Source organism: Condylura cristata, unplaced genomic scaffold, assembly GCF_000260355.1.
Source record: "Condylura cristata isolate star-nosed mole 26May11 unplaced genomic scaffold, ConCri1.0 scaffold00011, whole genome shotgun sequence".
Classification (NCBI taxonomy): Eukaryota; Metazoa; Chordata; class Mammalia; order Eulipotyphla; family Talpidae; genus Condylura; species Condylura cristata.
This window is the reverse complement of record NW_004567112.1, coordinates 44,303,918-44,327,116: the sequence shown is the minus strand read 5'-3', so window position 1 is coordinate 44,327,116 and position 23,199 is coordinate 44,303,918. Positions and strand designations below refer to the sequence as shown.

The window sequence follows — 23,199 nt, the reverse complement described above, 5'->3', positions numbered from 1 at the left end:
CTAAAGTGAAATCAACCTCTGAATTCCATAATGAATTCTGATCAAAATAAAATTTATTACTGAAATATTCTAACACATGTGACATTTTTCTTAATAGCTTAAATAAGGAATGTAAACCTGCTACATTGTTTAAATAATTTACATAAGAAAATCTTATTTATATAAGTTACTTAAAAAGATCCTACTAATTTATTACTCAAGAAATTAATTTACTAGTTATGGTATATAATAAGGTCCCCATTTTCATTTTGTGACTTATGTTTTAATATAGGTGAATTTGGGGAGCCTACTGTTGAATTTCTATTTTGGATTTCTATTTATAACTAAACACATTTTAAAATCAGAGTAGTAGCAGTAGAAAGGATTCTAGAACTTATATCCAGTACAAAACTATACAGATGAAGAAAATAAACAAGGCTCTTCCAACTAAGATTTAACTTGTCTACAAAAGAAGTTGTAATTTTATATTACAAACTGTAACAATTTTTTTAAGAAATAAAACTGAAAGGAATATGCATCAATTCTTTAAGTCCAAAATGTAAGCATATTCTAAAAGTGACCTAAACATATTTTTCTCATTCACACACCCAAACTCTGAAGTATTTCAGAAATTAATTTAAAGCTGTGACACAAAATTTTCCATCTTACTTTCCTACAGCTTTCTTTTACCTTTAATATTAGGAATTGAAATGATAATTTTGTTCCTGCATTCCTGTTATCTATGTAAGTTAGAGGATAAGATTGTACCTTCAGTAGATGTAGATACATTATATTATATTATAGTATAACATATTTATGTGTTATGATATATAGTATAACATATAGTATAACATATTATAGTATAACATACAGCAGAGATCTCAAAGGTAAAGACAATTTTAATTATTCAATGAATATGAAAGCTGTGAAACTTTTACAAGTAACTCAAACACTAATACAATTTTAATTTATTAGTGGAAAATTCCACTATTCAAGACATCTGTTTATTACATTTAGAAGTTTATGTGCAAATTTTTCAAACATATTTATTATCCCATTTTCAAATAATACTTAGGAACATTAACCATTTACGGCAATATCTGTGTGTTTCAACTTTCAGATCCCGTAATTCTTTGTCTACCTTTTTATTTGTTTAGATTTCTAGTATTAAAGTTCTTAATGCCCACTTCCAATTTTTTTTCTAGAAAAGCCTTCTATTACTCCTTTATCTCTATCTTACCTCCTACCTTAGTAGTTTTAAATTTAAAAAATATACATACTAAGGTCTTCCTATGGGCTAAATACTCTATATTGATCAACAATTTTTAAAATTTAGTCGAGACATAATTGCTTAAATTTGTATTTGATTGATGAGAAAAATATTATTGGTCATTTAAGTAAACCTGTTTGGATCCATGGCTCCTTCTCTCTCTCTCTCTCTCGCTCTCTCTCTGAATACACATGGTTTACAGTTTATTTTAAAAATTAATTAATCTATAGAAAATTTGGGGCATGTGAGGCAAAAATATTTCTTGTAAGAACAATTGTGCTAACTTCACTTAGACATCGAATAGGCATTTGCTTCAATGATTTGTGATGCCATATTTATCATACATATTATTCTGAGTAAATACCTTTCCTACATCCTTTATAGATTTAGTTAAATCACTTATCAATTACCAATACCAATACCATACTAGCATATTCATTTAACCTTTGTATTTTACTATTAGAAATATATCCCCCCAAAACCAACTTCTTCATGTTCATTTCTTTATGTAAATTTTTGAAATATTTTGTCAAAATTCTTCCTCTAAAATAATTTATTAGTTTTATAACCCAAATTAATATGGGAACAGTATTCTGACTTTACAAAGAGTAGCACGATAGCTTTTTCCTAAGATTACTCTTGGGGATATTTTTTATTTTTGCAAGAGAAATCTTTTTTTGCCATCATATTTTCTAACTAGTTATTGCTAATTCTGAGCATTTATCATTTTTTGTATATTTATATTGAATCCAGCCACTTCCACAGAAATCTTTATTAATGCAAGTAGTGTTTCAGTAAATTTTCTTAGAATTTTCTATGACTGTGACCTATTATTTTCAAATAATATTTTGTTTGTCTATTTCTTTTTAGTAATTTCATCTTTCATACTTACTATTTTAGCTATAGTTTCTAACTATGTTAAATTATATTGCTGTAATAAACATGTTATTTTGTTTTTATTTTAATGGGTTGATTTTATTGTTTTATAATTATTACTTCGCTGATGTCCTGCCAAAGAGACCACTTGCTTGACCACAGTTGCTGACTCATTTCATTTCACAACTGTTCTTGTTCACAGCTGTTCTTGTTCTATTAGGGTGGCATTAACTATTTATGCTATCCTGGGTGGAATATGGACCCTGACCTCTTTTAATGTAGCCTACAAGTCCAGCTTACCCTTTCTCATGCCTAGCTCCTCAAGAAGAAAAAGGTGGATAAGTCTGACCTATTTCTCATCTATTCCCCTATTGCCATCAACTTCAGTTAGTAAGAGATGTTTAATGCACCAGCTATTCTTCTCAATTCAGCTTCAAATAGACATTCCTTCCAGATTCAATATTCTTACATTTGTCTCTTTTCTAAATGTCTTCATTGAGTTTTAATGGTAAAATGAGAGTTAAAATACAACAGCTAGCTTTATGTTATTAGGTCCTACAGGGCTGCCTAAACTGAAGCATTCTGTGGACTGATTTGGCCTCAGTCATTGAATTAGAAGTCAGAGAACAAACTTAGAAAATTACCATGATGCAATTATTTGACATTTAACACAAGCAATTAGGATGAACCTCAATTATTTTTTGAGTGTGTGGTCAGTGAGTGGACAAACTGGAAATGGAAAATCCAGGGATCTCCTGGCAATCATAGTAATCTCAGAAACATTATGAAACTTTCTTGTAAATATTCATTTTTGACCAAAACAAGTCACATTTTCATCCCAATGTCAAAGAAAATGGACTTATTAAAGTGAATTAGTTTTTAATTTTCTTTGTTTTTATTTTTATAAATATACAGACAAGATATAATTAAGTCTAAGCAAAGATGAAAAGAAATTACATATGTATTTCATTTTCAAAGACTTTCAGTTCCTTAATTTAATTTAAAATTATCTTTTGGAAAGAAAGAACACATGCAGAAATAAGTTTAATTTCTACAGTTGAGAATTTGTGGTCAGGACAAATTTTTTCTTTTACTTAAAATGCTTTTTCTTAAGTACTCTTCGAAATGAACATTTAATGCTGATTTCATGAATTGTTGCAAGCTATTATGAAATGACAACAGATGTTAACTCTATTGTGCCATTCGAATCTTCCACAGCAATTTAACATATCTCATTTGTGTACTAAGTGGGACCACATCTGAAACAGAAAATGGGGGTATATGTCTAAAATTTTTAGAAAATCCTCTTTTAAGATCTCTATTTTACTTATACATGTCAAAATGTATTGCATATAGAGAACAATGACTAAATAAAAGTACATTGGTTTTGAAAGGATACAAAGAGGCAAAAAACATGCTTTACTGAAGTCTTATTAAGTGGAAAAACAGAAATATGAATTAAAATAGCTTCTTAAAACAACAGATTTTTATTAAGTTAAATTATTTCCTGAAGAATTTTTTTGCTGAGGGTAATTCCTCTGATTTAGGACAATTATGTCCCATGTAAAATTCAGATTTATCCTTCCAATTTTGTTTATCCAAAATTTTGTTTACCCAAAATAGCCACAGTTTTTGTTTATCCATAAAATAATCTCAAAAGATAGTCCCTTGCAAAAGGGCCCGAAATGAAGCAGCAAACACCCTGGAGCTTAAGAAAAAGTCTTTTGGCCAATAAAACAACCTAGTTATTACTTAAGGAGTAATGGAGAGGTCTGTTGTTTCCCACAGTACTAATGAAGTATTATTTGTAAAAGGTACATTATCTAGCTAGATATACATGAGTCAGCCAAGTAGTCACTTCATTATGTTGTATCTCCAAGCCATTGTCTTTAAGTTCCCTAAACACTTTGGAGAAACTGAGACTACACAGCATAAGTGCCATCTAGTGGTAAAAGGTTTCTTGACTATACTAGGAATTAACCAAAGAGGAACATCATTTCTAATTGGAATGGTAACAGGGAGGGCTGTAAGGAGGAATAAGATCCTAAAGATAATAAATTTATTTTAAGAGCTAGTTAGATGTCAGAGTCATAGCATGTGTTGACAGAACAGGGAGCAAATTGTCTGGCAAAAACAGAGAGCTCATGAGATATGGCTAGAAAAATAGTAGGGTCAGAATGGAAAATTCTAGAAGAAAATATTTGGTCTATCCTATAGGCAACAAAGAGCAGTTATCCATTCAATATTCATTGAGCAATTATATGTGCAATCATTGTGTTAGCTTCTGGGTATACGGTGAACAAAAACAAACATGAATCCAGCCCACATGGAATTTCAAGCCTATACTAACATTAAAATCATTATTGAAACTCTTGGGCAAAAAAGTAATGGTGAGGCAGTTCAGATCAGCAACTTGCAGGAAATCATGCAAACTCTGATTCTGTAGAAAAAGAGAAGTATCTTACCTATTTTTTTTTTTAAAAAAAGCTGCAATGAGGAGAACTCTGAGAACTCTGCATATTACACATATGAAAGTTTTCTCAAATCATAAAATCTACACAAATATAGACTATAATGATGAAAATGGTGTTTGAGAATATTCTGACAGCAGTATACAAGATAAAATAAAGGAAGAGAATGTGGACACAGGAAATTTTATAATTTTACCAAATCTAAGTGTTACAGAATTAAAACAGCAATATAAAAGTGATCCATCTATAGCATACCTGATATGGCAACCTTTCCTTTACATGCCGATCGTTCTTTACTTTCATAACTCACATCACTGTCAAAAGAAAAAAACCTAATGAAACAAAATTCTTTCAGAATGACCAATTATTTTAACAATATTTGACAAATGCTTAAATATAAATATACATATCCATAAATAATAGTGACCTCCAATTGCTATAAACTACTTTAGATGCAAACTTGGAGATGTTTTAGTCAATGCTTTAGCACAATATTGACTTTCTAATAAAAGTTCTATATTCCTTGATGATTATTATATACTGCTTATCCTACAATGAAAAGCCTTTGTAATCACTTACATACATTAACAAGAAATCAAGAAATGCAATATTTTTTCCAGATCTCTGATGACTTTAGGTCACTGTTTCACAAATTATAGTTGCCTCAAAAAGTTAATCAACTTCCTAATCATGAATCTGCTGCCCAGGAATATCTTATACTTACAGATATGACCAATATAAAAAATTAGTCTCTTATATACTTACATGTAATAACAGCATTATTATATTTTCTTGAAATTCTATACACATTAAGACAAACGTAGCCTAAAGGCAGGAAAGGAACGGATCACTCCATATAGCAAGTATAAATTTTGGAGAGGTAAATATTACCATGACAACAGAAAAAAGTTCCATTAAGAAATTTTGGGGGGCATAAGACAATTTAAAATATGATACTACAATATACTATTGCCATTTAAAAAAAAAAAACTTCAAAATAGTTCTCTCTCCTACTAGGTCAATCAATTCCATCTTTGAATCCAAAATTCTTTCCTAAATACTTGTATTTAAAGATTAGAATTCCATTTCTATTCTAGAGTAGTACTTCCAAGAGCATCCTTTGTACTTCTAGGGAGTTGGGGAGGCGAGGGACCTCTAAATTGGTTAGCTAATTAACTTCTGATTAATTTAATGAGCTATTTCAAAACTATGTGATAAGATGGCAATTTTTTATTGAAAATTGCCTGGTTCTACAAGAGCTTTTGAATGGAAGAAGTTTGAAGAAGACTGTGGCACTCATCATTCCATTTCAGTATGTTAAAAAACTGCACATATTATCATGCATCCAAACTTGAAGACAAAATGTATCAGCATACTCTTTTTTTAACTCTCTTAATGCACTGAGCACACAAATGTTATAGATGAAATATATTTTAAATGAACTAAAATAATTCAGTGATATACTTAAATTAACTTTACGTGGGACATTTATATGATATTTATAAATTGTATATCAGATGTAACTAAAAAGAATTGTAGTGTTAAAGATGTAACTTCTCAGAAAACTAATTACTTTATAGTCACATCTATTTATATTAAAATAGGAAACTCACTCAGTAAAAAGTACGTATTTCAAAATACTGTTTTGTTGAATCATAAATATTAAAGAATCAATTTTAATTGATATTTAAACTTATCTTTATGTTATGTTAGAAAACACTAGCTTTCTCATTATTAGTCCATTACAGAGAAAAAGCTCCATTTGAATTCTAGCATATTTTGATGAAAATAACATTTTATGAGGCTCACTTCAAACACAAAATTCAATTTCCTCAAATTGGTATAAAAGAGAATATAAATGCAGTTAGTTGGCATGTTACATAATTTTTTTTAAGATTTATTTATTCGTACAGAACTGGGGTACAGGCCAGAGATGCGGAGGGTGAGAGGATCTACCAGAGACAGAGTGGGGAACAGAACAGGCAGATCGACGAAGTACACTCCTGAGGGGAGCAACGGGCGGGTCATGGGAGGTCTGCCTCGCCATGTGGATCTCCTCCGGGGCAGGAGGGAATCGAACTCATGCGGAAGTGGTTTAAGCTTCTTTGTGCTGTGCTTTAACCCGCTGCACCACCAGGGAGGGCCCACATAATATTTTTTAAAAGACCAACTATATGGGCCTTCCCTGGTGGGGCAGCGGATTAAATCACAGCACTAAGCTAAAAGCCACTTCAGCATGGTTTCAATCCCCGCCTTGGAGGAGATCCACACTGCGAGGCAGATATCTCCTGACCCATCCTATGCTCCCCTCAACAGTGCACTTCCTCAGTTGGCCTGTTCTGCTCCTGGTTCTGTCTCTGGTGAATCCTCTCACCGCCCCTGCACCTCTGACCTGTACCCCAGCTCTGTATGCATAATAAAATCTTAAAAAAAAAAAAAAAAAGACATCTATATGACCAGTATACAATGTAAATTCTTACAATATTTATTTCCGTGGAAAAAAAATCACAAAGCAATTCCAATATGGTGAGTAATTTGAGTATTATGAAATAGATTGTAGATTATGCTAAAGTTGGGGTCTATTAGGTATTAATAAACTGGATTTAACCTGGGGCTTTGGCAGGCTAGTTAAAATCTGAAATATGAGAACCACCAAGAACAAACTTGCTGAATATTTACCAAAAATTTCCCCCTCCAAATTATTCAACCACCTGGCAGAGTATAGCTTTCTTCTCTATAATTACAAGCTATTTGGTTAGGCATTTTCAGGGCCAGTCAACAACGTATTATATACAAATATTATCAAATTAAAATGTAAATCTAATTAACCATAAAATCTTTCAGAAAAATTAAATGTCTTTTGAAAAGGAAAAATAAACTGAAGTAATTCAGCCTCATTTTTTTCTGAAGCTTGAATTATTTTTAATTCAAATAATTTCAAACTGTTTAGAGTACTAAAATGTGATGTTTTCTTAATTAATCCAAATTGACAATAAAACTGTTAAAACATTATCTGTTTAATAATGTGCTAGTGTAGATAATAGTTTGCTACAGTTAATAAATAATTTGTTTGACAATCTGCAATGTTAATGCCAATTCTAAATGCTACAATTAGAGCCAGCCTGAGGAAAAAACAAATAACCAAATTTATCTAAACAAAAACACAGCTAAATAATAGTGTACCTTACTCCTAGTTTAGAGCACTATTTTGCTGAGACTTGTAAATGCTAATTTAAAATACATAAAAATATAAAAGACAAACTTAACTTCATTACTTGTATTTCTGGCTGTAGGTAAATAAAATGACCAACAGAGGGTGCCAATTAGCCACCTTACTGGATTTTGTTCAAAAATTGATTGAATACAGATTATAGTCTTTTGTTATTTCATTCATGGAGTTAAAGTAGCATTTCTCTGCCAAAATAACCAAGCTACAATGAGGACTAGCATGATGATGAGAGTATTTTATATTTTCTCAATGAAGTACTAAAAGAAATATAAAAGGGATTCTATTATTTAAAAGCAGGTTAAAAAATCCATCACCTATTATGCGAATAACTAAAAATTAAAGCACTCAGAAACGCTTACCATGAAAATTTAAATCCTCCTAAAGCTGTGATATAAAAATAATAGCTTCATAAGCTTCTTAAATCAGGAAGAGGAACTTTCTTTTTCAAAACTTGACACCACACAATATAAAGTTTTAACAACCAAACCAATAATATTTTATTTTAGAAATTCCAGGAGTACACAATTTCATTAGTAATCTTCTTTTGAAGTTACTATATGCAAGCAAGCAACAAACTAGGAAACTGGGGTGTAAGAAACCAGCAATCACATTAAGTTGCATTTTCAAAATCTCAAATAATGTTGAATAACCCACATTATTTAGCCCTCTAAGTGATCAGTATCATTTTTACAAAACCTTTACTGAGACAAACTGGTACACTGACTAAGGGAGAATATTACTGTTAAAATATGTTATAAGTCATGAGCATATAATAAATAGTATGGTCATCATTAATAATACTGTATTATATATTTGAAAGCTAAGATTGCTTCACAAGAAAACATTTTTGTAACAATATAAGGTAATGGATATAGACTTAATGATATTACCATTTATACTGAATACAAATATTGAACTACTGTGTTGTACACCTGAAGCTAACTGAATTTTACATGTCAATTACAAATAAATCTCTAAAAATAAAAGTAGAAACTGAACATAAGAATTTTTTTTTATTTTGTTCACTGCTAAATCACCAGTGCCTGGTATACAGTTTAGTATAATTCAAGGTAGTCAATAAATGTTTGGTGAATATTATAAAAAGCAAATGGAATACAGTCATTTTAATGAAGCAGAAGATTTAATATAAAGTCAAGGGTTTGCATCTTAGCTTTCATTAACTACTAATAGGTATGTTAATGAGAGCTGATAACTACTTAGATTCAGCAATCACACCTGTAAGATGGGGAAAACATCATCTACTTCAGAGCTACTGAACTAAATATTTTAAATGTATACTATATCATTGAGACAATATTATATAAATACAAGGATTACTTCAATTATTTAGTTTCAGTACTTCACTTGGAGTTTAAATGTGAAAAAAACATATGTTAAAGTGATCAGATTTTGACTTCCCAGTTACAGAAGATAAGGGTACCCACCAAAACTGGAATCTTTTCAGGCATCTTACAAAACCCTTCAATAAGAAAAAAAAAAAAAATCAAGAGTTCACAACTATAGCATAATAGAACAGAGACTATAAACTTGGGAAAATTAACTAAAGCCATCAAAGTTAGTTTCTGAATTAGGTACCACTACAAAACACAATTTTAACTTGAAACCTACCCAAGAAGGAAAAGAAAGTGGATATAAGACATGGTGGATGCCATCAACTTTGGTCGCTGGATAGCTTAGAGGAAAGGATTCCAAAAGAATTATGATTCAGAAGTTGTTGGTTTTGGTAAGAAGACAATGGGGAAATATCCTTTGAAAACTTAGCAATGAAAGAAAACAATGCAATTGAAATTAAATACCCTAAAAAATAAAATATTATCAAAAAATCAGAAAACTAAACCAACCAACCGACCAACATTCCCAAAGAAACTGCTCTTCACTGTCCTGATAATAGAGAACACTCTGGAAGTAAGAAACCATACAAACCTTTCTTCTCACCTCCCCTATTAGATCCCCCAGGAATACCCTACATCCTTCATATTCCATTAGTAACAAAAAAGAGGATCCAAACATCTACAGAATAAGCTAGTATAAAATTAAAGTAGAAAGAATTAAACTACTTCAGTTGATAAATGCATTCTACCAATGACTCCAAAAAATAGTCAAGAATCACTTAACACTGTTTCAGTCAACAAGGGACAGAAATATGATGTTAGAATCTGTATCTAGATGGATAGATAGATAGATAGATAGATAGATAGATAGATAGATAGATAGATAGATTCTAGCAGTGAAAAAGACCATACCAGCTGGGTTTTACACAGTTACACCCTCTATGACCTTTCCACAATGACAAAATGCTTAACAATGCATTACATCACTCAAAAAGAAACAACACATGCTATATATAAAATATCCATAAAACAGTAATGCAATACTCCAAAATGATTTTTGTGCAGTTAAATACACTACGCCAGGTATAAAGGCAGCTAGAGATCTCTAATACCTCAGAAACTAGAAAAGGACAAACATATGTAACTTTATAAATATGTATATATATAAGAAAACATGAAAGAAAAAGTAAAGAAATTTTTAAAAAAATCATTTTGAAACAAAGGGCAAAATACAAGGTGCCCAACGATGGAGTGACATAACTAAAAATATATTAAAGGCATGATGAAGAAAAAGAACCAAAACAAAAAATTTAAAACATCAAAGAGAAAAATGATAAGATATAGAAGACAGGCAAAGAAGATCCAACTTCTATGCAACTGGAGTTCTTAGATAAGAAAATTAAAATAACGAGAGAACATATGCTATAATCTGTATGCTTTAAATAAAAATAAATCTTTCTAAAATAATAAGACATTATCTTAAAAATGAAAGGGCCCTAGATGAGTCTCTCTGTGCCTTAGACATATCTCAGCAAAATTATCAGACCTTAATATACATATTCAGCTTCCTGACACAAAGACTGTTATAAATTAGTCACTTACAGAGGAAAGAACACTTGACATTAAATTTGTTGATAACATGAAACCAATGGAAAAATCTTTTTAAAAAATCTCCAAAAATGAAAATGTTGGCCAAGTATTTTATATCCAGTTATGGTGGTCTTTTAGTAGTGACAATAATGAAAAGCTTGTTAAATATTCAAAATATGAAGAAAACTGCATTCATACTGAGGAAGCTTCATCCAAACAATATAATATATATATTATATATTTCCCAATGTTCCCAAAAGTGGATGAATTGATTAAAAAGATATGGTACATAGATACAATGGAATATAACTCAGCAACCAAAAAAAATAAACACATGTCTTTTGCAGCAACATGGATGGAGCTGGAAAAGATCATGCTTAGTGAAATAAGCCAGAAAGGAAAGGAAAAATACCGAATGGTTTCATTCACAGCAGGAGTATATGGGTGAGGCAAGAAAATAATAATAACGAACAGTTATATTCCAGAGACATTTTATGGGGGTGGAGTGGGTAATGAGATCAAAAAAGAGTGAGGGGAAGGAAATGCATGGGACTTTGGTGATGGCACATAGGTGATTTGGTGATGGGAAGCCCCAGGTGATTACAACTGAGATGGAAAAATGCACAAAATGATGGAAAAATAAACTATTGAAAAGAAAAGGAAAAAAAAGGTAAAATGATTAAAGGAAACTACAAAGACAAACAAATGTACTGCATGAATTTTGAACTCTAGTTTTGGTAAAAGTTACAAAGGCTTATCTTTTGTCAGTTAGGCAAAAATGAATATAGAATATTATGTGGTTATTGTGGAATTAATTTCAGTATTTTACAGGCAGAGGAATATTCTTGCTTTTAGGAGTTATACACTAAACTACTAAGATGTATGTGGCATGTAATCTACAACTTAGTTTCACATGATTCAACATAAAAAAATGCATGTCTAGTCATGCATTTATGTGTATATACAAAGAAAGCAGTGGGTGAGCATATATGACAAGCTATGCAGTGATCTATTACAAGGTATTTACCACATTCTTTTTAAAAATTTACATTTGAACTGTCATAATAAAAAGATGAAAAAGGTGAAGAGAGTAGAGAACAGTAAGTGACAATCTGGAACATGGTTAGCTAGAGCCAGCAGTAGACAGCAAGAAACTGAAACAGAGGTATTAGGTATTTTGGGTGACACAATGAAGAATAGAACCAACATTAGTTGAGCTGCATTTAAGCTTCAGGCACTAACTGTTCATAAAAACCCTAAGAAATGAGTGGTGACATCATCTCTCTTTCACTAATAAGCAGTAAGAACCAAACTCTACCCTTGCCTCCAACAGTGTATAATTCAAATGAAAATATGTGTTTGCAAGTGGCTATATCAGAATACAGTATGTTATAGTGAGGTATTCATGCTTTCATACGCCACTAAAACTAAGAAGAGACAATCATCTTTTGAGTACTTACCAGGAGCATAAAGGGAAAAAATATACATAATTTTCTGAATAGCATCACCAAGGAAACTTTGACTATGTAAGTAGGGCATTGCAGAACAAAAGAGGTCTTGTTAAGTGAGAATGGAAGATAGAGTACTTCACTATGAGCAAAGGCTCTGAAGACAGGAAAATTCAAGAACTGTTTTAGAGATACAGATCAAGCATTTAATTAAATTTGTAAAGAAGAAATTTGAAAGATAAAGTCTATGAAAACAGTCAGACCCCAAAGATCCTGTAATGCAATAATGGAACACCTATCTAACAAATTTTAGTAAATGGAGATCATTATTAGCTGTTTTTTAACAAGTGGACTAACCTAAAAAGTCTTTTTAAGTAGATATATTTGGCAATAATATTCAAGAAAAAAGATCGGGAGATAGTCTAGTTTACCAGTCAAAAGAATGGTAAGCTGACAGATTGTTGTAAACATGCAATTTAATACTCTGAATTGAGGCAGTTGGCTGTCTCACCTCTCTACCCTTCACACTATCTTCTGACCGTGCAACTGAGAAGGCTCTCTGTATCTTATTTTGATTCACAATGACTCCATTATGAATTATTCAAATTTAGACCTTAAAAAAAAGTCATATACCAAACTGTGTTTCATAACTACACACAATTTTGTACGAGACCAAAGATTTTGTTACATTATTAGGGCATTATGCATTGGAACACTTAATTTTTACCAGTATTTTCAGATATGTAGTTAACAAAAAGAACAAGTTATTGGATTATTATCATTGATTTCTCAACTAGGGTTCCTCATCTAAACCACAGAATGATGTTTTCTCAATTCTCTCAAGTTAAGCCATTGTATACAATGAATGCCTTAGGTCATTAAAGCTAATTCTTTCCTGGAACTCCAGTTTTACAAGACTGTAAAATGAAGTAAGATTATTTCTCTACTTTAATAAATTCATAATAAACTGAAAAATAACTGAAACTGTCTACAGAATGGTCAGTTCTGTACAGGGAGCACTGTTAGTGATCAATTAGAGAAACCTGAAACTCGTGCACTAGTTTTATCTCTTCATTTCTCTTGCCAAAAGTTACATTAGTAGATCACTTCTATGGCTGCCTATTCTTAAATGTTTTCCTAAAAATTGGTTATTCAATTATTTTGTCTCAACTCCCTACTGCTAAATAAACCTTTCCAAACATGCATCTTATCATGCCTCGCCTTGCTGAAAATAAAACTATAAATAATTGCTACATAAACAATGAAATTAAAGAAAGGCTCTATCATAACTCAATATAGCAGCTTGGGATAGTAACAGGGCTTTCTGAGGGGAGGGAGACAAGGGACAGTCAGTCAAGTAGATTCATGTCCTAGTAACATAGTCACCAAACGCCCTCTGAAACACTTACATAGTATTTCTAACTCTTAGTGCCCAACTAGATGGCAGCAGAGTGAAAATCCAGGCTTACCACCTCTACATATTTATAACCAATCACCACTAAATAACTCTTGAAAAGTAAACTCATGACTATGGTATACACTAAGGTCGATGGCACATTGGAAGAAGCAGGTAAACTGAACTGGTGCTTAAAGCAACATCAGAGTAGTAAAGTACATGAGTGGGAAGCAGCTGCCATCAGAGTCCTTCTGAGGTTAATCCCCTGCTCAAAAGCACATATCCACCCCTAAGGACTTTAAAAACCAGGGACTATCCTGGAGAAGGGGTGCAAAAGTTACCATCCAAGATGATGCAGAACTGCAGGAGGTATTCACTTGAACCTGAAGCTCCTAAACAAGAACAGCTGGACTCAGAGCAGTCTGAGAGAACTCAGATCATCTATGTCATCTCACAGAAGAGGTTATTACTTGTAGCCTAAGGCCCTGATACCAAAACACCTGCTTTACCCCTCAAACAAGGCCAAAGATGAGACAATCAGCCAATGCCACTAACCAGAATCTGAAGCACCTGGACTTTAATTAAACAGGAACAAGTTCTTGAAAGGCAAAAGAATAATTCTCAGATTGTGTCCCTGTCTCAACTATAATCTCCACTTAGGGTTACATCTATTGTGCAAACAGTGCAGAGGCTGAGTCTGGCATGAGATTGTTTGTGACATGTTGACTAAGGAGTTGGCTTAGAGAAGGGGGCCTCTGTGAATTTTCATCACACAACTGGATCCCTGCATGCAAGAATCCTGAAATCCTGAAGCTCACAGGCAGTGATCATTCAGTGTCCTACTGCCCTGGCCCTTACCTATTATCCCTTACCGGGACTAGTGCTCTGGTCACCTTCCCAGGTATAGAGGTCTCAGTCACTGAAACAATAGGCATCTAATGATCCTAGGTAAAATCCTAAAACTATACCCAGTTTCTTGTAAGGAGGGTATCAAGTCAATTTGTTATTACAAACAAACAAACAAAAAAGGAGATCCCTATTCCAACCCATAAAAACAAAATGAAGAAACAAAAGAAATATCACAAATTCTCAAACAAAAACACTCAAGAAAATTCACAATCTAGCAGAACTGCAGAATAGTCTGAAAGAGGAGCTTAAGGTAACAGTTATAACCATGCTTGCAGAACTGAGGGCAAATCATAAACAAATCAAAAATAAGAAACACAATAAAGACAGAGAAAATATTAGACTGGTATAATAATAATTAATGTGTCTAAAAAATACTGTGAAGGAACTAAAAAAGTCCAAAAGGATCAAAAGAAAACAAACACAAGTAATGGAGAGAATTAGTGAACCTGAACACAGAGTCAGAGAGCACACAAACAAAACAATAAGGCAAAAAGAGTATAAGCTCTTTGCAATAACCTAAAGAAAAAAAATCCATAGCATGTGCATCCCAGAAGAAAAGACAGAAAACTTATGTGGAGAAATAGTTGCTTAGAATGACCTCAATCCAGAAAACAAACATCCTGGTGCAAGAGACCCAAAGAGTTTCAAACAAAATAATATCAGACTGACATATTCTAAAATACATTCCTGAAAACTATTTCCTTAAGGAGTTTACTCTACAATCTATTGTCAAATGTTTATGATTTCAGAGGCTACTTCAGTGTTTTGAGGTTTTCTTCTTTAATCTTTGGTGATTTAATATTTGACCTTAAGATGAAATTATATCATGCTTTTAATACAATTCAAATAATTAATTACATCAAAAGTCAAAAAAGCAAACTGTGTTACTAACCATCTTCTTGTTTGATTTGCATTCTGCTCTTCTAATCTCTGTAGCTCCAGTGTGTAAGCCATGATTCGAGCATCGCACACCATGAGATTCTTAACCGCCTGCAAAACCTGGTCTTTCTGAGTGCTCAGAGAAAGGAGTTTCGATATTCCTCCTCGTATTCGAATTTCTAAATCAATTTTTTCTTGAATGCTGCAGTCCTTAAAAGTAAAAAAAAGGAAAAGCATTTTAAAGAGAAACCCAAATTGTAATATTTCTTTCATTCCTAATAAACGGCATAAATAAATGGCATAAATAACATGTTTATATACATACAGAGAGAATATAAAGACCTCTCCTGACCTGCCCGCTGCTCCCCTCAGCAGTGTAATTCCTCAGCCAGCCTGTTCTGCTCCCTGCTGTCTCTGGTGAATCCTCTCACTGCCCCTGCATCTCTGGCCTGTACCCCAGTTCTGTATGCACAAATAAATAAATCTTTTTTAAAAAAAAAGTTATTTTCCATGGTAAGAAGTATAAATAAAATTTCGGGAGCATCTTAGCATCCTAGCAAAGTAAATTTTACTAAATTGTACAAACTTTTAGCAAAGTAAATTTCAGTATAAGTAAAATTTTAGAGGCATTTAAAGTGAATGCATTAGGCTTAGAAAATATCTTGACTTTGGCTATCTGTAACAGACACAGTTGGATATATTTGCTTTGTTTTAAGAGTTAGCAAAAACTGGCCCTTCCTAGTGGTACAAGGGGTTAGGGCACAGCACTGCAAGCTCGCAGCAGCTGCTTCAGTGCAAGTTGGACTCCCAGTCCAGGAGGTGATACACAGGGTGTGGCAGACCTCGCCTGTCTCGTTCGCTGCTCCCCTCAATGGTGTAGTTGGACAACCTGCCTGTTTGCTCCCCACTCTGTCTGGTGAATCCTCTCACCATCCCTGCAACTCTGACCTATACTCCTCTGTATGCATAAATAAATAAATAAATAAATCTTTTTTAAAAAGTTACCTAAAACTAGTAAATCATTTAAAACAATAAATCAGTACAGCAAAGTGGCAGATTACAAAATCAATTTACAGAAATCACTTCATTACCATACACAATAAACTAGAAGAGGAAAAAAAATCAAAACACATTTATAATTGCATCAAAAAGGCCTAATAGCTAGAAATAAAATTAATGGAATGCAAAAGATGTGTTACAATGAAAACTATAAATTGTTTAAAAGAAATGGAAAACAAACAGAAACAGAAAGTTCTCCCTGCTCATGGTTTAGAATTAACATTGTTAAAATAGCCATTTTACCCAAAGCAATATGCAGATCAATACAATTCCCACCAAAGTTTCAGTGACATTCTTCAAAGAAATAGATCATTACTGAAATTCACATGGAACCACAAAATACCCCAACTAACCAAAATAATCCTGACAAAAATGAGTGGTTTCGCATTGCCAGACTTCAATATATACTATAAAGCTATAGTGATCAAAACAGCACACTGGTAGAACAAAAATAGATACACAGACCAATGGAATAGAAATGAGAGTCTAGAACTGAGAGGACAAAAACTTATATGGATAGTCTGTCTATGGCAAAGTAGTCAATACTACTGGAAAAAAGAAAGCCTTTTCAAAAATGTGTTTGAAAAACTAGGTAGACACATGCAAAAGAAAGAAGATAAACTATCTCACATGTACACAACAATTAATATAAAGTTTACTTTACACATGGGAAACACTATTAAAATAAAAATTTAAAAAATACAAGCTACAAATTTCTACCAAAAAAACTATCAGATCATTTTAGTTTCGAAAATCTTTTATTTCAAGCAATGATCTTTAATGATCTAAGTCTGCATACATGTTTCATATGTAACATTAAAATTCTATAAACTGAAATGTTTGTTCTGATTTAATTCACAGATGACTTAAAAATTATAAACCCTAAGGTACTCTGTACTTACTACAAATATGTAATAATGTTCCATTACATTTATTTCTACAAATGAAATGACCATCCTAGTTTCTGCAGTAAAAAATTAATGCTATAATCTACCTTTATGTGGACTAACATATATCCAAAAATTTGAATGGTATCTAATATCAAAAGTTTCAGACATTATGATAGTATTTTCAAAACAAAAACTGAAAGTTAAGACAGTAAACAGTAAAAGAAGAAACTGCAATGGATAATTTAACTAAACTATCTATATCAATCAAATTTACTATTCATATGCAGATAATCAATGTTTAATTACCTTCTGTAATTACATCATTTAGTCATTACTTAAAAACCTTATATAACTCAAAGCTAGTGTATTATATGAAAGAAATCATTCGCTAGCTTTTTTAATACATAAAATTCCAATTCATCTTTTTATGGCTTGTCTGTCACAAGATAGTCTTCTGTAATGTAATTAGTAATGAATTATAAGAACTACCTATGTGATCCATGTTTATAGAAATAAAAATTCTAAAAGGCTGGCTAGCATTGGAGAACCTACAGGGAACAGCTTGCAGCTAGAATGAATAGTTTTAAACCACCAACTCAAATATCAACAAATACTATCTAGTGACACTTTTGAATTTTATATGCTACAAGTGTGGCAGTCAGTTGAACCAGCACAGTGGTTCTTAAATCTGACTGTACATCAGAATTACCTGGGGCAAAGAGAAAGAGTTTTATAAAAGTACTACTAACTCAAAAAAAAAAAAAAAGTACTACTAACTCTAATAGCTACCCTAACACAATTAGCATCTCTGGAAGTTAAGCATGAATATTTGTTTCAAGTTTCTCTAGTAAATCAACGCACAATCAATTTACAGTACCACAGCAATCTGGAAAACTGCAACAAACGTAAGGAACCAGTAGATGGCCACAGTCACATTAAGGAACAGATTGAGCTTCCTGGGTTTCCATTTAGCAAATGGGAGATCACTTATCCATAAAGACTTTATAAAATTATGTGATTAGGGAAATAATGGGAAAAGGAAAGGTAAAGTCAGCTTTTTTTTTTTTTAATCTTACTTGCAAAATTAAACATTCACTGAGTATATGTGATATATCTATTAAATGTTACTATTAGAATACTCTCAACTAGGATTCCGCAAACAGTGGTCTGGCCAATGCCTGTTTTTGTAAATAAAGGTTAAATGGAGCACAGTCATTCAAGTCCATTTATATGGTCTGTGGCTACTTTTAAGCTACAATGGCAGAGCCAGTAATTTCAACAAAATGTGGCCTGTACAACCAAAAATATTGACTATTTGTCTTTTTACACACTTAGTTGGTTTGTCCCTAATCCAGTCAAATTTACTTACACGGAAAGTTAGACCCTGCCTCCATTGAATAGGTCTCAGGTTACTGTGAGCTAACTGGATCTGGGAGGGCTGTTATAAGCAGGATGAATTTTAAGTATATGAATGATTTTGAAGCAACTTATTTTAATATGCATGTGCACTTTACACACAGAAGAAATCTTACCAGTCAAGTATTCGTAGCTCTAGCCAGGTTAAGATTTATGGAGTCAAAGGACTTTGTCTTCGTTTAGCATGTCTAATGCTCATGTGATGAGGGGATGAGGACACCTGTGCACTTTCAAAAAGAAAGAGTAGGTAGCTAAAAACTCTAAATGCTGCTGCCTCTGACTGACTAAGGCCAATGATAAAAGCATGTCTCCCTATATTCATTTTTCCTAGGAGTGTCTGAATGCAAATCTTCAGGAAGAAAAGTAAATGGGAGGGAGTAGGCATCTTCTTGCTATTCTTCAATTTTCTGAACAAGGGTCTGCTTATTATCAAATTAAACAGAAGCCTATGGCACTTCCTGATATTGTAGATATTTCAAGTTAGGCTAAAGAATAAATGGACAGGGCAAGATTAAGAATGAAAAGAAAGATACTAGAAAGTGGTAAACAAGATTCTATTGAAAACAGAAACCCATCATGTTTTAAGAACTAACATGGCACAAAGGAAATGGCCTTAGTGTTGGAACTAAGCACTCAACTAAAAAGTAAAAAATGAAGTTGGGCTATTGGTAAACCAAATGTAATAATCCAGATAGAAACTTCTCAGCCCCCAACAGATACGGCTAAGTGACTATGATGACAAAAAAAAGATTGCAGAATGTAGTATTCATTCTTCTTAAAAGTCTGTAGTTTAAGAATTGTTTATCTACAAGAGAAAAGTTCTAGAAATTGTTAACAGTGGTCATTTGGAGGAATTCAAATTGGAGAAAAAGCTTAAATTCACCTTTCTGTATGTGTTTATTCATTTCACAAAACAGTATTCCTTCTTGAATTTTGTTTTCATTAAGATTTCAAAAGCTTAAATATTTTTAAGAAAATACTTGACTGCCCCAACTGCTCAAATGAATGGGACAAAAAATAATAACTATAACAGTCACTTCTCAGTCAAGTTCTCAGTGTTGGCTACTGTGGTAAGTACTTTAAAGAGGTGTTCAAATTCCAACAGGTTTGAGGGATAAGCCATTACACTCAGTATACAACAGAAACTAAAAAGCAGCCAATTTAAGCAAGGTTACACAACAAAGAGAGCTGGCTTTCACCTTAAGCTGACTCAAAACCCAATATTCTATGATGTGAGTAGTCACAGATGACTCCAAAGTTTGAATAGAGGTTATTTAATGAATCACTGACTACTTCAAAATATTTGGTCTGATCCCTACTAAATGGCAGGGAATATCATTAAAGTAAAAGATAACTCATCAAATAACTAATCCTCGATATTCTTGTTCGGTTGAAACCTATTATGATTTTGCAATTTTTTTCCCCCAAGATTCAAACAAAAGGAATACCAGGACTCAATTATCTGAATTTCTTGCTGCCTAAAAAATTAGGTATTTTAGTTTTCACATATGAATTAAATTCAGCTCTTATGTACATTTAAATATTTACTTTCATTCCATGCAGCTAAACCTCTTTCATGACCTTAGTCTCTCTCTTTTTTTGTTGTTGTTGTTATCATTTTAAAATTTACAGCTGTACATAGCTCAATAAAAATACCTGAATGACTACACCAACACCTATATATAGTAGGTATAAGAACCTCAATAGATCACCACTTCACTAAAAATCACAATCAGGATAGCCAACGCACTCATAGGATAGGATAGGAGAGACAGAATTACTTACATCAAAATGTTTGAAATAAAACATAAAACGACATAAATTACTTGATAAAGGACCTAAATTGCTTTGTGCATTAACCTTAATGCTTTGTTTTAAAGTTCACATAAATGACGACTTCCTAACAATTTTGTATCTACTGAATAAATAAATTCCAGGTTCCTAAGCAAAAGTACTGGATTGAACCAGGTGAAATTGCTAATAATCTAACACTTTGACCTACAAATCGGGCAATTTCATATGGGTTAGCCTACTTTAAAAGTACGTAAAATGTGGAGATTAAAATGAAAGTGAAGCTCCTGATTAAAGACTTCAGTGTTAAAAAAAAAAACACTAAAAATTTTAGAGCAGAAAGTACATGTACCATTTGAGTGCCTGGCCTTAAAGTAAACAGCTTTCTAAAACAACTTTACGAGTGTGAATTCATGTCTATGAGGCAAATATCAAACTTCTTTCTTAAAATGTTCACTTCCTTTCCTTTCTATTTGTGCAAAACACCATCAGAATCAACTTTTTCTAAAGTTGAGAGGCTGCTCACTGCTTCTCCATTGTACCCCAGCAAACTCACATTGTTTGCAGACATAGCTCTGGTAATTGAGCTTTCTATTAAAATTTAGTAAGAAGCAAAACCGTTCTCCACTTGGCTTCTGGGGGAGCGTCTAGAAAATCCCGGGGAACCCAGTCCCACAGCAAACTCAGCCAGGGAATGGGAGGGCAGCCGACAGGTGCGCCCGGAAACCCTGCAGCGGGCTCGGCATCACTTCCCCGAGGAACTGTGTGCGCGGTCTCCCTTTGTTTCTGCTCACAGCTGACTTCGAGACGCGGAGTGGGAACTTGCCCGACACAAACGAAACCACTGCGTGAGAACCCGACAACAGGCCCTCCTCACTCACCTGCAGCGCGGGGAGCCCCGCCTGGCCACGTCCCGGATCTCTCAGGGCCTGATCTTCCATCTCCAGCGCCACAGCCCGAAGCGTCGCCACTCCTCCAAAAGTAAGATTTGAAAAGCCCGCCCCTAGCTGGAGCCTCGGAAGACGCCAACCGCCCGGACGTACCAAGTGCCGGCTGCTGGGGAAAGGGGCGCTGGGGACAGGCCCTGGCGCGCGCGCGCGCACTCACGCCGCCCCGCGCCTTCTGCGCAGGAAGTTTGCGGAGACCCGCGTACTCTGTGCGGAGCTGGAAAGTTGGAAGCAGCTGACAGACTTAAGCTCAGTTTGGCATATGGGCGGGCCAGGAGGAGGAGTAGGCGGGATCGAGGGGAAAGCGATGGCCACAGAGAGCTCCTGGTCGGGTTCAGGGCTTGGGTTGGTGGCATTGAGGCTCGCCCTGTTACTAGGGTACCTTCTGCTGGCATCCCAATTGAGGCCCTTCAAAGCAGTGGAGGGTGGAGATTCCTTAAAGCTGCAGTTGCTCCGCTTCTACAGACACTTTAGGAATACATGGTGCAACTAGGATCCCATGTTCTTAACCGGAGAGCCAGGTGACACCACTCTCAGCCTGCTTTGTCATCTATTAGCACTCAGACCTGGGCCGTATTGATTAGGCATTTCAAAAGGTCATTTCTTCTATCCCCAGTGTGTCTTTATAGTTCCACATACTTCCCTCCCTCCCCCGCAATTCTATTCTTTCTTGCAAAGGTCTATCATTACTTTCTCTAACATCCAGGCCGATGAAGTATTGTTTTCCCAGAACCTAATTCCTTGCTTTTTCTAAAAACCATTATGATGACTTTTTCATTAAAGAGTTTTATTAATCATAATAAAAGCAAAATGTGGAATTTTTAAGAATCAAAATTGAAGTGTCAAAAATTAAAACCCTTATCAGCAGAAAACCTTTATCACCTGAGAAAAGTATCTACTAAATAGCTCTCTCACCCTCACCTCATAAAGGACTTTTTGACAAATTTCCTTTTATAAATAGGGTGTCAGGACTTTTTTTTTCCCCCCTGAGCTTAGTATAATACTTCATGAAATAAATATAGTACTTGACTCATAAAAGAAATATACAGTAAGGATTCATCATCAGATATGTTATTTCTCATTTAACACACAAAACTCAAATTCAGATCAAAATACTAACAGAAGTCATTATCTCATGGAAATAGGAGGAAACCAATTTTAAATTGAAACGATGTAGGAATAGTTGATGAGTAACTACTGGGTATATAACTGGAGCTGCATTTATTTGTGATACCCAAAAATAGATCTAAATAGGACAGGTCATATTTAGTAACTATTTGTAGATATAGATAATTGGTATTTGAAGTATTTTCTTTGGAGAAGATAATGGTGTGTCCTGTCATTCACAAAATTAGCCAGGAAGTGCTTAAAATATAAGTGCCAAAAGGTTAAAGAGTTTACATGTGGTAGCTTGATTATCATGAGAATGAATGAATGAATACCTAAATGAATTTAATTTCTAGAAAATAAGTACTGCCTCTCAATATCTCAAGTATTTCAGAGATAAGATTTGATCATCTCTCATTTAAAAGATAGCATTCTACCTTTTTTATCTCCCACGGTAGGTGCATGTTCATCCAGTTGTTTAGGTAGGGGAGCTTTAGCTGGAATTTGAATGATGGAATAATATTCTACCAATACATTCAACATTTAATGTTAATTATAATAAGGCTATTAGTTATATCTAGAGGTATTGA

At 33.5% G+C, this 23,199-nt stretch overlaps 1 protein-coding gene across 1 annotated transcript in view; it reads right to left on the bottom strand.

Moving 5' to 3' along the window:
- Positions 1 to 21,496, bottom strand: part of RTKN2 (rhotekin 2) — a 66,418-nt gene extending 44,922 nt beyond the window's left edge. The window contains exons 1-3 of the mRNA XM_004681075.2: positions 21,437 to 21,496; positions 15,413 to 15,609; positions 4,852 to 4,910 (exon numbers count right to left, since the gene is read on the bottom strand). Coding sequence (XP_004681132.1) covers positions 4,852 to 4,910; positions 15,413 to 15,609; positions 21,437 to 21,496 — 316 coding nt within the window. The remainder of the gene's footprint in view (positions 1 to 4,851; positions 4,911 to 15,412; positions 15,610 to 21,436) is intronic.
- Between the last annotated feature and the right edge of the window lie 1,703 nt (positions 21,497 to 23,199).